Raw genomic sequence first — 15,428 nt, 5'->3', positions numbered from 1 at the left:
CTTGTATGTTGGCAGTGAGAGTGTTAGGGATGCTGCTGGGCTGATTCAGGCATGATCTGAGTCCATGTGCCCCGCAGAGAGAAAGCTGCCGGTTCGGCTTGCTAGGTACCAGTAGGGATGTAGACAGCTGCCTCTCCTCCACAGCTCAGCGTTCTAAGCTTCTGTTCATTTTCCCACTCCCCCCTTCCTCCACTCCCACATCAGCCTCTCTGTCAGCAGCAGCAGCAGTAGCAGCACTACAGAGAGACAAGTCGCTGCTGCCTGCACTGAGCACAGACAACGCAGGGGAACAAGTGAGCAGCAGCAGCATTAAGCACGCATAGAAGCAAACTGAGCCACAGGGGGTCATTCAGCTGGGGTAGAGGAGTCACCTCTGGCTGCCTAAAAGTTGGGGAGGGGGGGTCCTATTCCCCCTGTCCCCACCATTGTTTGCGCTTATGTCTGTAGCCTGTGAATGCTGCTCTCTTTTGATGTTGGGCTGAGATGTGCGCATGCGCAGCACTTTAGAATTACTGCACTGGCCAGAATAAGTTGGATGTCTTCTGCTCTTCACTGGAAAGCCTAAAATTCCCATCAGAACCTAAAGGGATGCTGAGGATACAGAAAAAGGGTTACCTGGGGATCTGGTCATTCCCTGTCCTGATTACAATGGTCTGTACGCAAAGGTAGGTGAATCGGATGCCTAAGCTTCCCCCTCTACTTTGAATGAGAATCAGGATCAGCCCGAGCCCCTGCTAATGACAAATCTCTCATCTCTTCTGTGTGTTTTTTTTTTTTTTTTAGTGTCAACGATCCCAGCAATATGACACTGGTTAAGGAGACGGTGGATAGACTGCTGAAAGGCTATGACATTCGTCTGAGGCCGGATTTCGGAGGTAAATGATATGGAGATGGTGGGAGCAGGCTGCCTGTACTTCTCTTTAGGTGCATGTGTATCTGTCTCATTATGCTGATCCCACTCGTCTCCCTCCAGCCAAACTTCACTTGTTTTCCTTGGGTCTCTCATCTACAACTGACGTACATCAGGTCTTCCATCAGAATTCACATCTCATCCCTCTCATTCCATATTGTCATCATTTAATGTCATGCCTTATATAATAGTGCTATGTTGGAATGACTATGAGCCGTATTACTGCAAGATCTCTCTATATATACAGCCTGTGCTCCTTGCTGGCATGCAAGTGCCTATGTAACTGGTCACCTCTAACATTCCAGCAGACTTTCTAAGTTTCTTCCTTTTATTTTAATCCGTGATCTTCTCTGCCTCCCTAAACAGATGCTAATTCGTATGTCAGGCGCATGACATCATAATGGGATGGATTCCTGTCCCTAAAATGAAATGCCCAATATAGAATGGCCACTTTAGCTGCCCTGTATTCTTTTTAATTCTATAATAAACCTGTAGAAATATTGCCACCATGCTTCAGTAAGTAGGATGACATTTTGACATGCCAGTGGAATTTTATACACCTATAAAACACATGTCCAATTTCAAGAAATAAAAAAAAAAAGGAATATGCACGTTAGAAAAATGGACATTCGTATCCGTTTGTGTTAATACCAGTGAGAGAACATGGCAAAGGGGTCTGAAGTTAATCAGGCAACTTGCAGGCATAAAATAAAAATAAAAAACAGAATCCATGGCACCATCCTGGACCCAATCGATGCCTTTAACTGCTATGGAAGGGTTAAGTTCTTAGAGATCTGATTGTGGAACATGGTCTTGGATTACAGGTGACCCTGTGGCAGTGGGTATGAATATCGACATTGCCAGCATAGACATGGTATCAGAAGTCAACATGGTGAGTCAATTTGTTTTTGTTTTTTTTAATTCTGTATCTGGATATTTGGGTAATTCGTTAAGAAGATAGCTTATTCATATGTCCCTGTAGTGCCTGTCTGTAGAAGGGAGAGAATTCAAAACAGGAATCAGATAATCTGGCTAATCTGGTATTATTTGAATGAATGGTATTTACATATATAAACATATTTTTTTAAAAAAGCTTCCGTATTCAGTTCATGAGAATCTAAATATATATATATGCTGATTTAACTTTATTAAAAGCTGGAATATGAGGTTTATATTTCTGGTTTTAATGCAGTTGAAAAGCTTATTATTGGATTATCTTGCACGTCGGGGGGGAAAGGGTAATCAAGCTCATGGTGCACAGCAGTCGTTTTTTTTTTAATTGTACCGTCTGTGTCTGCTATCAGTAACAACATGCATCGTGCCCTAAAATCTATTGACAGCCTTATTATGGAGTCACTTTAAATGCACGGTGGCTTTTTGATCACTTAGTTGAGATTCAGAGAACAGCTTTGGGCTTGCCTGCTTCATGCAACAGCATCCCCTGCTGACATATATGTTGCACTGCAGATCTCAGACAAATTAGAACGTCAAAAAATAAATAAATAACAGCAGATTAAATGCAAGATCGAACACGATTTATTGGAGGGTTAGCTGATGCACATAAAAATGGGTCTGTTGAGCATATGAAGCCATTTCATACAGAGCTTCAAACACGTTTTACATGTGATTTGTTCTTATTTGGTATATTAAATCTGATTGGGTGGCTGTACTTACTCCTATGGTGCAAGAGCAGCAATGCCTTGAAATGTAAAAAGTTTGTTGTGTTAAGAGATAAACCATATTGTACAATAAATCAGCATGTGTGTAGGGCATACATTTGTGTGTAGAAACCAAGAGGCTGTTGGTCTAGGCAAGGCAGTGAAACAACAGTTATATTGTATGCCCTTTATGTATCAAGCATAAAACTCCGGCTGAAATCGATAATATGCTTTTAATCTGGACAGGTAGAGCTCTGCTGCAATGTAGGCACATCCGGAAGTCCAGAGCAGAGACGTACAGTAATTGCCAGGCTGACATGCTTTATATTCATACCTAGCTTTAGTGCACAAATCCTGGATGCAGCTGGTATTTTTAGGAATTTCTATGTTAAACATATGTTTTTTTTTCCTTTATCGTTTGTATCATATTGTTTTTTGCTGCATTTTTTTCCACTTGCGCAATATCTGCCCCAAATTTACCCTGTACCTGCCCTGGCCTATATTATTCCTGTGGGACTCCATTCATCCTCTATTACTTTGATGAATTAACTCCTTAGTTCTGGTTCTTGTTTATCTCATGATGTTTTGCTGCAGTATATCTGTTCTTAAATTTGGGTTTCTAACAACTATGTTTGTCCAATGACCATACCTTCATAAAAACTGGGATTAAATGGGTAATTGAAAAAAAAAACAAAAAACACATGCATTTGATTTTATTGGCATCTTGTTTGTTACACTTAAAAATTATAAAAAAAAAACAAGCTTGGTCAATGAAAGATGAGTACATTTACAGACAAATTCAGATAATACTATTCCAGTAGAATCAATTATTATATTTAAATTGGTTTTACGGTACAATAGTCATTTGTTTTTAATTGTCAATTTTTAATTTACAGTCTAATAGATTAAATGTAACCAGAATGTAAGGAGATTCTGCTCAGTGGCCTTGTGGCTGAAGACAGACTGAAGCCACTGAGTAAGGGGCTAATTTATCAATGCTCCAGTTTGTTTTTGTTTTGTTCACAAAACCTCAAATTCGAATTATAGTTCAAAAACACAAATGTCTGGCATTTATTAAGTTAAAAAAACCCAGAAAAACTCAAATGTTAAACTTCCCCATCTAAAAGCTTGCGAGTCAATGAGTGTTGTCCTAGGCAAAATCAAGCCATATTTTCAATTCGAGATATTGGAGTTTTTGAGTTCTATTCGAATTTGTAATAAAAAAAAATTTGAGGTATTAAAGTTTTTTTATTCAAATGAGTGTACCAATATGAGAGTTCACAAACTCCAGAATTGATAAATAAGCCCAAATGAGTCTCAGTAGACACTCCAGGGTGAATACCCTAGATGGTATTTGTGCCCATTTGTGGCTGGCAGATTTAGAGGTACCAAAGCCATTGCTATGCCCTAACTAAAGCTTGATATCAAGCAGATGGGTCCTACATAGTGATGAGCGAATCTGTTCCGTTTCGCTTCGCCAAAAAATTCGCGAATCTTTCAAAAGATCCGCAAAACGGTGAAATTTCGCAAAACTGCAAAAATGTTGTGCAACAAAAAAAATTATTTTGTCGCGCAGCTATTGTTTCGTCGCCCGCGGCTATTATTTCGTCGCACGGCTATTGTTTCATCGCCCGTGGCTATTATTTTGTCGCCTGCGGCTATTATTTTGTCGCGCAGCAATTATTTTGTCGCCCACGGCTATTATTTTGTCTCCAAGAGACTCCCTGAGATGTCCCCATTGCCACCAATGGAGCATGTCCGCTAAATCCCAACTTTTGTAGGCCAGCACTGGAAAGCTCGTGCTGCTGTGACTACTGTGTGGTCTTAACATGTCAATCCAACAATACCAGCTAAATGTAAGTCAAATAGCACCCCATTATTAGGGCCGCAACACCTGCACTGCCATTGTCCATTCCCTGAAGTTAGTTAAGTTATGATCCACATATTATAAATATGATGTTGCGCACTTAGTTAACAGGGGCAGAGATTATTGTGAAACATAAAATCTATGGCAATGTAGCCAGAGAATAAAGATAGTTGATTGCCAGTGCTAATTTGATCCATGAAGGCTACTGGTTTGGTGTAGGAGACACATAGGTTATTTAATAAAAGACCCTACATTTGCCCAGGTGCATAAACCTATAGCAGGAGCAATTTACTGGCCACAGCATTAGAAACCATCTTATTGGTTGCTATGGATTACTGCACCTTGGCTTTGTATTTTATCACAAATAAGTACAGGTATGATGGGACCTGTTATCAAGAATGCTCAGGACCTGGGGTTTTCCAGATAAGGAATCTTTCTGTAATTTGGATCTCCATAACTTAAATCTGCTAAAAATCATATAAATATTGAATAAACCCAATAGGGCTGTTCTGCCTCCAATAAGGATTAATTATATCTTAGTTGGGATCAAGTACAAGGCAATGTTTTATTATTACAGAGAAAAAGGAATTTTTTTAAATTTAGAATTATTTGCTTATAATGGAGTCTATGGGAGATAGTCTTTCCATAATTTGAAACTTTCTGGATAATGGGGTTCCGGATAAGGGATCCCATACCTTTATAAGTGTGTGTTGATCTGTTACAGGGTTGTTCTAGGACAGGGATCCCCAACCAGTGGCTCGGGGGCAACATGTTGCTCACCAACCCCTTGGATGTTGCTCCCAGTGCCCCCAAACCAGCTAGTTATTTTTGAATTCCTGACTTGGGGGCAAGTTTTGGTTGAATAAAAACAAGATTTACTACCAAATAAAACTCCTGTAAGCTGATAGTGTGCATAGAGGCTGCCTAATAGCCAATCACAGCCCTTATTTGGCACCTCCATGAACTTTTATGATGCTTGTGTTGCTCGCCAAGTCTTTTTTGCATTTGACTGTGGCTCATGAGTAAGAAAGGTTGGGGATCCCTGTTCTAGGGGGAGAAAATGTATGTTGATCGTCTCTGGGGACATCTGGGGTGGATGTGCCTGGTTATACCATTGGGATATGCTTGTGTGGGTTTGGATACAATTTATAAAGAAAATGTCAGTTCAGTATTGCATGCATTAATGCAGAAAATGCATTCTAGGCCATATTTCAGAGGTCAAATAGAGAAATTGCCAGAAAATACTAATTATAACATTTGAACTTAAAATCTACATTTTCTTTCTGCAAGTACTATTCTTACAAATTCTTAGCAATGATAGGAAACATATAGTAAGGCACCTTTTTGTTCATGTTCCTGATATTCCACCCAACCCCAGCAATACCTTCTTCCTATGACCCTGCAATGCCCCTACTAAGCAGTTGTCATTTGCTTTGCCATTGCTTAAAAGCAGTGCACATTTTTGAGTGAAAATTGCTTAAGTGACACTTTTGAATGATTGTCATAGAGGGTTTGGGGTAATTTAGGACATTTTGATGCACTTTAAAAAAAAAAGATGGTGTGAGCAAAACTAGAGTTGGAATGCCTGAAGCAAAAGCTATGCTCTTGGTTGTGTTTGAGTAACAAATACACATGCTTTTGTTTAGTTATACTTACACAACTCACAGGGGGTCATTTATAAAGCTTGCACAGCGCATATTTTTTTTCCACCACTAAAGGTGTGGCATAACTCGGACTCGAATTTGCGAATATGCCATATTTAAAATGCTTTATGAAAATTCGCACTGCGAATAAACATTTTGCAATTGTGTTTGCACCTTAAAAGCACCAGTCTTGTCCAGCTTTGTAAATATAAACATGGGCATGTTCACTGTGCAAAAAATTCTGTGTTTTTTATAAATGACCCCCACAGTATTTAGCAGTATTACTTTACCTGAAGTGATACTAGCATGTTCCAGATTATTTCAGTCAGTATTAAAAAAATATCTCCCTGGCTTCTCTTATATGTTGGATCTAAAACCTTGTCTCCATCCAACCCCTACTTTACTTACCTATGTAAGACTCCATGGCTGTTGTAGCAGTGACACTGGGGTTGAGGGTCAAGTGAAGACTTGGTATAGTAGAGTTACTACTTAAATTGATCAATGGGCCAGTCTTTCAGGTCTTTGCTTCTCCCCAAAGTGCAATATCACTGATACAGCAGCAGTGACTTAAAACATTAGCAACGTTAAAAAATGTGCCACTTCTGTAACTCCCATTGGGTGCCTACTCTTGGTGCATGCAGCCATGCGTAATTGCACACTGAATGACAGAGCCAGGCATTCCATGGTTTACAATAAATGGAGAAAGTTATATATACAATGGCTGCCTGATCAGGTTTACTTAGGCTACTGAACATATAGCAATGTCTTGCTAATAAGCTCTAAATAAAATCAGGAGATACCCATGCACAGGGTTTTTTTTTTTTTTTGTATTTATGCTTTCCTTGCAAGACATTTACAATAATCACCAAAAAAATAAAGGTCACTATGGGCCATTTGCCTGTTTTTTTTAGCTATAATTCTAAGCCATTTTAGACATTTACTAGTATTTTCTTGACACACTATGCGTCTATGAAGTAACAACTGCATTTTTTTATTATTATTATAAATTATAGACATTGGAACTGTAAAAATGGTTTAAAATGATTTTTACTCTTTATTTAATTGGCTTTCTATACTGTTGTTGAAATTCAGCTGATTTCTGGTTGTTTGGGTCATGGCCTTTGCTACTGAAGTCAATGGGATGAATTCAGGTGGGAAAGAATTTCTGCATGAAAGGAATCTTGAAGATAAGACGTATAAGGATGTAAGATTTTATATGGTATAAGGTGGCAATTTAAAGTGTAGTGGTGTAATCATTTCTTACTTACCCTTATAAATATACCCCAAAGCCATTCTGCAGTTGGGGTCCTGCTCAAGAGCAGGAAAAAGTTTCATATTATAATATGCACCCTGCTCTATGGTCTATGCTCTATTACTAGAGATGTAGCGAACTGTTCGCCGGCGAACTAATTCGCACGAACATCGGGTGTTCGCCATTTTGGGTTCGCCGCGTTTTTTTGCCTCGGTTTTTTCCGCCGCGTTTTTTTGTTTCGGTTTTTCGCCTTTGCGTATACATAGGAATAGCTTGCGGGTTTTTTTTGGCGTTATTTTTCAGAGAAATTTTTGCCCTTGATCCCCCTCCTGCATGCCCCTGTCCAGGTCGTGGCATCCTTTAAACAACTTTAAAATCAGTTTTCTGGCCAGAAATGGCTTTTCTAGGTTTTAAAGTTCACCTTCCCATTGAAGTCTATGGGGTTCGCAAAGTTCGCGAATATTCGTGAGTATTGGCGAAAGTCTGTGAACGGGTTCGCGAACATTTTTGGCGATGTTCGCTACATCCCTATCTATTACTAACAATTAGAATATACACCTAAAGTCTCCTGGGGCCTCTATACTTCATAACCCCTTTAATAGACTTGAGTGTTTTTTCCAGATAAATTGTTCCATTTATGAGGTTTCTGTAGAGTGAAACGTCCAGTTGATGAAGGCTGCAAGCTTTATTTACTACTGTAGGTGCAAGGTAGAGTGCAAAGTTCAAAAAATGGGTACAATCTGTTTGTCAGTAGTGTAGTCATGAGAGACATTGAGAAGAAGCCCATAGACATCCCCTCTCCTGCTCCCTACATGTCCATAACTTGTGTGCCAATCACTGCTTTAAAAACTGAACAAACACATTTTAAGCTGCAACTGAACTTCATATTTTTCAATTCTTTCCCCTTTTGTAAATCAATGCTAACTGTGACCTATGACTGCTTGCAAAAAGCGTCTCCAAATACTTCTATTGGTTTATCAGAAAACCTAATATAAGATTTGGTGTCATGATCAATGGTGTAAGCCTGTAGTATGGTCCCTCTCTGTTTTTTTTTTTTTTCTTCTTTTCACCTTAACATACACAGTATGCCTTCTTTCCAGATATTTTCATCACTTCCATCAAAGAATATGATTTTACAATGATGTTTGCAACCTTGAAGTATCATTATATTTTGCCGCACTATATAAAAGTATAGTCAATTCCAAGCTCTACAAACATTATTGCTAATAAAGGCAAGTTTTATAACATATGAAGTAAAACAGAAACACTAAAATGAACATGAGCCAGGAGGATAAGAGATATTTGGGTCATTAAAATAATCTTTACTTGTGTTTATTTTAGTACTTTAAATGCAGGATGCTTCTGTTTAGATATTGAATATTCAATAAATATTACAGAGAATCACTGGGTAGGGCCTTAGTGCACAGTGAGCCCATAAAGGCTGTGCATTCATAAAACACAATTTTTATAGAAGAATGTGAATTTATGTTTAATTTTCAGTGTATGAACAGATAGTCAACACGCTTTGGCTGTAGATAAGCATAATGCCTTTACTAAGTAAGTCCAGCCTCCAGCATCCTCTGGGAGTTGCAATCAACAACAATCCCTGTATTGAACACACATGTTAGTCTAAGACACACATGTTCAAAAGCAGGTTTCCCCAACCTTTTTTACCCAAGAGTCACATTCAAATGTAAAAAAAGTTGGGGAGCAACACAAGTGGAAAAAAAAGTTCCTGGTGTGCCAAGAAAGGGGTGTGATTGGCTATTTGGTAGCCCTTATATAGACTGACAGCCTACATGATGCTCTGTTTGGCAGTACACATGGTAGAACTTGCCAAGAATTCAAAAATAAGCACCTTGATAATGGTAACTGTATATTCAATGTTATATATTGTTCTTGCTACAGAAAATAGCAGTACTTTACATATAAACTCCCCATAATATCAAAATAGTGAGTACATAGTGTTTTAGTAGTGACCGTTTAAGAATATTGAACGACAAATGTTGACTTTTGGTGTTTGCTGATACTTTTGGACGTGTTTTTGGTTGGCCTGGAATATCACTATTGACTTCATACAGTTTACAAAAATGGCCTTCAGCTCCTCTATTCCTCAAACAGCCTTTGGATACTGAATGATGACTAGAAGACCACAGGCTAAACCCTGATTGTACTCATTCACAACTATTCTTAGGGGCACATTTACTAATCCTCGAATCAGAATCCCGAATGGGAAAAAAACGGATTGGAAACGAAAATTTTGCGTTTCGTCGCCGTCGTGATTTTGTTGTATTTTGCGTGACTTTTTCGTCGCCGTCACGGCTTTATCGTATTTTGTGCGATTTTTTTGCCGTCGTCATGATTTTTTCTAATTGAGCAATTGTAGACGGTGGAAAAACCAATCCGAATTTTTCGCAACGGCAACGAAAAAGTTGCGGAAAATATACGATAAAGTCGTAACGACAACAAAAAAGTCTCGCAAGATACAAAAAAATCACGCCAGTGATGAAAAAGTCACAAAAATACCGATCATTACGAAAAAAACGCATTCGGACGCTTTCGGACGTTCGTGGATTACTAAATGTGCCCCTTAGAGTAGAATGACAAAAAAATAAAAGTGAAAGCTTTGCTATCCCTCATGTTAAGCAAATCTTAAAAGGTTAACTGGGTAAAGAAAACCACTTTAGTTAAGAGAAAAGAATGGTTACACAATTTTCTATGAAATACTGATATAGTAAAGCTAGAATTGGTAGGCTTAGGTCACACAATGATAAATTAGCTGTTAGCAATAACTGGCTAGAAATAGATTTTTTTGAAGGCTCCACTACCCATAAAAATAATTATACCTATTATTGTAGTTTAATTAGAACCCATTGCTAAGTTTGAAGTAGAAATAATACTACCAATATACTAGGACTATTTACACCCATATTATTTCATATTAGGCTAACTTATTTCTCAATCAGCCTAGTTAGAACATGGTATGACTATGGCTGGCAGTTTATCATTATCTTATTTATTAACATTGGATCTCCGGAGAAAAGTATTGGACCTGACACTTTCTTGGAGTAGGCTACTGTGATAAATTCTTAGAAAATGTTTATTGTTATCTAAATATGGCAACTTTTTTCGATTTTACAAATACCAAAGCTACATAAATAAGAGTTAGGACCTTTTAAGGTTAAATTCTAATCATGATTATTACTTAATTACAATTGCATGACCAACCCAAGTCTTTAAGATGTTATTAAAACCAAGAATCATCTCTTTAACCTGTTTTTTTTTATCTCGGTCTTGCCTTAATGCTCCTATACACTAGCCACTAATGTTCTAACTATGAAAGTGTTTAGAGAACTTAGAAAACTACACATATATATTTGGTAATATTTTGTTATTAATTTTTTACATTGTCTCTTTGTGGATCTCATATGAATTTGATTACAAAAATACCCACCATAGGGTTTTTCTGCTGACCGTTGTTCCACTATGCTGATCTACTTCCTTCCATATTTTCTTGGGCAGTCACTCAGGAAGTGGTGCATAATGGCAGAAATAAATTGGCAGGTAAACTTCTGTACATTTTTAAAGCATGATTTTTTTTTTATAGTAACCAATTTTACTTAATATGTTGTTACTGAATTTAATAAGCCCCAGATTACCATGTGTATTATTACTGTAAGAACCATCTTAGTAATATATAGTTTCCTCAAGGAGACTGTACACGTCAGAAACCAAATGACACACTTTCTAAAATTAACTTTTACTTTGACTTGAATGAAAATCAAGCCAATCTGAATAAGTGTATGGCTCATACAGTACATGAGAAATCTTTCATTGGTTGAAGCTCTGACTATGAACAATAACATGTTTAAAGATATTTTGGTATCTAAAAGGACAGATCACATGATTTAAGCTGAATATTCAAAAAGTACAAGTGAAAATTTGTGTGGTGTTCCTTCTTTTGGGCTCCCAAATGATACAAGGGATATGCCAGGGGAAGCCTACATCCCACTTATCCCTATCCCTCCCATATATACACAACACATGTGTTGTACCATCAGTTAAATCAAACTCTTTGTCATCATTTTTGTGCGCAAGGTTTATGTTTGAAGAAAATCTAAAAATGAAAATCTTAAACTAATAGCTTTATTAACAAGTTAACGAGGAGGAAGGTACAATCAATGGGGAGTGCCATTTGTTAGGTACCTGTCCAAACCCATCAGTTAATAGAGCTTCTCCAGCAGAATCCTGCATGGCATATTCTTCATTTCCCAGGGTCGAACAGCCATGTGACCTGTGCTCTGATAAACTTCAGTCACACTTTACTGCTGAGCTGCAAGTTGGAGTGATATCTCCCCCACCTCCCAGCAGCCAATCAGCAGAACAATAGGAAGGGAGCAAGATGGCAGCTCCCAGTAGGTATCAGAATAGCACTCAATAGTAAGAAATCCAAGTCCAGCTTGGAACTCCTCCAGTTACACGGGAGTAGGAGAAACAATAGGTTACCGGAAGGCAGTTCTAATGTGTAGCGCTGGCTCCTTCTGAAAGCTCAGACTCAGGCACAATGCACTGAGATGGCACCTACACACCTATATTACAACTAAAAAAAATTGTTTGTTCAAGAATAAAATTTGAAATGGTAGAATGAATTATTTTCTATGTGAACAGTGTAATTTAGAAATAAAAAGATCCTGGGGCCAATGCATGTGCAATAGGGTGAAAAAGCCGGCTTTTTTTTGTTAAAGTTCAGCACAAAGAAGAAAGAGAAACGCTCACTCGCAGGGTATCAGGTAAGTGATTACAATAACTGGGGGTGTCTAACATTTTCGCACCCCCCAGTGACTGTACCTTTCCTTCTCCTTTAAGTTACATGGATGTGCCATATAAAGTAAGGGAGGCAAAAGGTTGTAGTTTTAATGCATTAGCTTAGTGCCAGTTTGCTTTCTACCATTATACTAGAATATGTTTGTATTGCTTTAAGATATTTGGGCAGACAGTTGAATATTTTACGTGATTATTTTACAACTTTATTTTCAAACAAAAGTACATACAAAGGTTTATATGTTTGTACGAATTCATTGTATTATATATACAGTTACATTCACACTATTAACAATGAAGGCCCTTAACAATGAAACCAATCCCTATGTATCTCAAACTACACTTTTCAAACTGACCTTAATTTCTCCACTTATCTCATGTCACCCAATGCCAACTGCAAGACTTCTCTTGACCTTCTGTCCTTGAATTCCACGCCATGATTTTCCCCTTCCTTGTAAACCTTTAAATGCTAAAGGGGAGGCAGCTACTAAAAGCAGCAGAGTTGGTTTGTTGGAAGTAGATACTTCAAAGAGAATGAAAGAGAAGATTCACTGTGTTTGATCATTTTCTATCATTTGTGCTGCTTCCTATTTCATTTGTAGGGTATAAAGGGAAAGTAATGATAAAAAATAGGTTGAAAGAAGGTTAGCGCTTTATGGAGTATGAATCTGTACCTTTATACAACTGGCTTTTTACAGTTTTACTTTACAACCTAGATGTATCCTTAATATGCGTAGCTTAGCTGCACATCATTGACAATATCTATCTATCTATCATCTATCTATCTGCATTTTCTCTTTAGCCAACTGTATCTATCTGTCCATATGTCTGTTTTTTCTTTTTTTTTAAGTAACTGAATCTAATGTTTTTGCACCACTCATTTCATTACCCATGGTGTTTTCTATCAGTCATATTACAGGTATAGGACCCATTATGCAGAATGCTCAGGACCAAGGGCATTCTGGATAAGGGGTCTTTCCGTAACTTGGATCTTCATACCTTAAGTCTACTAAAAAATCAATAAAACATTAATTAAACCCAATAGGATTGTTTTGCCTCCAATAAAGATTAATTATATCTTAGCTAAGATCTAGTACAAGGTACTGTTTTATTACTACAATGAGAAAGGAAATTGGCTTTAAAATCTTAATTATTTGATTAAAATGGAGTCTATAGGAGACGGGCTTTCCGTAATTCGGAGCTTTCTGGATAATGGGTTTCCGGATAACGGATCCATTGTTGTATAGGTCTTATTAAAACTAAGGTTTACGTATGTCTTTAGTAGTGTTTACTTGAAGCAATCTACAGTATAAAGGTAATGTAGCTATTGGAGACCACCGGATGGTTGTTCCATCTGCCTTGGTGATAATCCTTTGCCTGTACCTCTTCTCGAGGTTTCTTTATAAGAGGGGAGAATACCCCCTTGACTCCCTAGTTAAGCCTTTCATACCCTGATTATTCAAGAAGATATCTAAATTATTTGGAGGGCACTAAATGCATCTTCTATTACAATCTCAAATGGAAGAACATTCCATAAATGTAGGGCTCTGATAGTGAGGAACTCTTTTCTGAAGGTGAAAATGTCTTTCACTCAGAAATATCTGTCCCATGGGATTTTTCTATTTTGAACGCTTATATATTTATAAAAAGCTACCATATCTCCTTGTCAGAACATTTATAGAAAAATAAAATGAAACTAAACCCCTGGGACCAAAGCTAAATAATACACTTTTTATAGATAGTACATAAATTAAGCAGTGTGTGATCTAGGGGCTTTATCCGCCATCCATTTTCACATCCAGAAATGTATCCACTTACCATTTTTAAATTTTTTCTATGTTAGACCAAATGGAAGGTGCAAAGCTACTGACGCTTTGTTTGCTTTTCTGTATTAACTTAGGGTCAAAGAAGCAGTATACCCAGGTTCAACAAATGCCCAACATGCAGGACTTGGGCTGGGGATGATTTTTGCCTGTTTTAATTAATATTTGTTTTTGTTGTACCAATAATTAAATATCAAAACACTTTAATTTTTTACTTGACCCTAACTCTTTGCTTCCCAAAAACACATGGCAACAGAATAGGAGGGACTCAATGAAAATATATTATATGAATGTTTCCTCTTTTTTCCTAAATGATCTTCAAAACTAGCCCCAAAAAATACATTACATAATGCATAATGACGTGATTTTGATTTTGTTTATTGTTACATAGTTACATAAGGTTGAAAATAAGACCAGAGTCCATCAAGTTCAACCTTCCAAGTAAACCCAGTACACACAACCTATACTTACCAATCTATACACTCACATACATAAATCATATATACCATTCTTCTAATCTAAAGGGGGGGCCTCTGGTGCGCTGGTCGTTTTTATGGGAAAAATGGACATCCCCTCTAATTATTTCCCCTCGCGAGGCCCTTTTTTCCAGAGAAAACAACCCCAACCTCGACAGTCTAACCTCACAGCTTAACTCTTCCATCCCCTTTACCAGTTTAGTTGCAGTCTCTGCACTCTCACCAGCTCATTAATATCCTTCTTAAGGACTGGAGCCCAAAACTGCAACTAAACTGGTAAAGGGGATGGGAGAGTTAAGCTATGAGGTTAGACTGTCGAGGTTGCATACTCAAGGTGAGGCCTTACCAGGGACCTATAAAGAGGCAAAAATATGTTCTCATCCCTTGAGTCAATGCCCTTTTTTATACAAGACAGCACTTTATTTGCTTTAGTAGCCACAGAATGACACTTCCTGGAATTAGACAACTTGTTATCTACAAAAACCCCTAGATCCTTCTCAATGAAGGATCCCCCAAAACACTACCATTTAGTGTATAACTCGCGTTTATATTATTTCTACCAAAATGCATAACTTTGCACTTATCAACATTGAACCTCATTTTCCAGTTTGCTGCCCAGTTTTCCAATTTTGTCAAATCGCTCTGCAAAGCGGCAGCATCCTGCATGGAACTTATAGTTTTGCACAATTTAGCATTGTCAGCAAAAGTAGAAACAATACTAATCCAAAAATGTATTAAGACAATGTAGCATTGTTTAGCCAGACTATGAATAAAATCAATACCTTCTTGAAGAACAATTTTTAACATTTTTTAATAAAGCTAAAATGTATAACTGCTTTGTACTCTAATGTGGTTATTTTTTGTAGAACGTTTAGTAAAATCTTCCTGCATCTTCTTAAAAATCCTCCTCTTAATTTGCACTTTGATAAAATAGCAAGGCTTTTAAAAAAGTATGGCTTATTTATTAGATTAATCCTA

General features: G+C 37.5%; 1 protein-coding gene across 1 annotated transcript in view; it reads left to right on the top strand.

Moving 5' to 3' along the window:
* Positions 1-211: 211 nt before the first annotated feature.
* Positions 212-15,428, top strand: part of gabrb2 (gamma-aminobutyric acid (GABA) A receptor, beta 2) — a 151,357-nt gene continuing 136,140 nt past the window's right edge. The window contains 3 exon segments of the mRNA NM_001102951.1: positions 212-665; positions 784-875; positions 1,735-1,802. Of these exon segments, the coding sequence (NP_001096421.1) occupies positions 589-665; positions 784-875; positions 1,735-1,802 (237 nt within the window). The 5' untranslated portion in view covers positions 212-588.

This window comes from Xenopus tropicalis, chromosome 3 (genome assembly GCF_000004195.4).
Source record: "Xenopus tropicalis strain Nigerian chromosome 3, UCB_Xtro_10.0, whole genome shotgun sequence".
Taxonomy (NCBI): Eukaryota; Metazoa; Chordata; class Amphibia; order Anura; family Pipidae; genus Xenopus; species Xenopus tropicalis.
The sequence above is the reverse complement of the archived record's forward strand: the minus strand, read 5'-3'. Positions and strand labels throughout refer to the sequence as shown.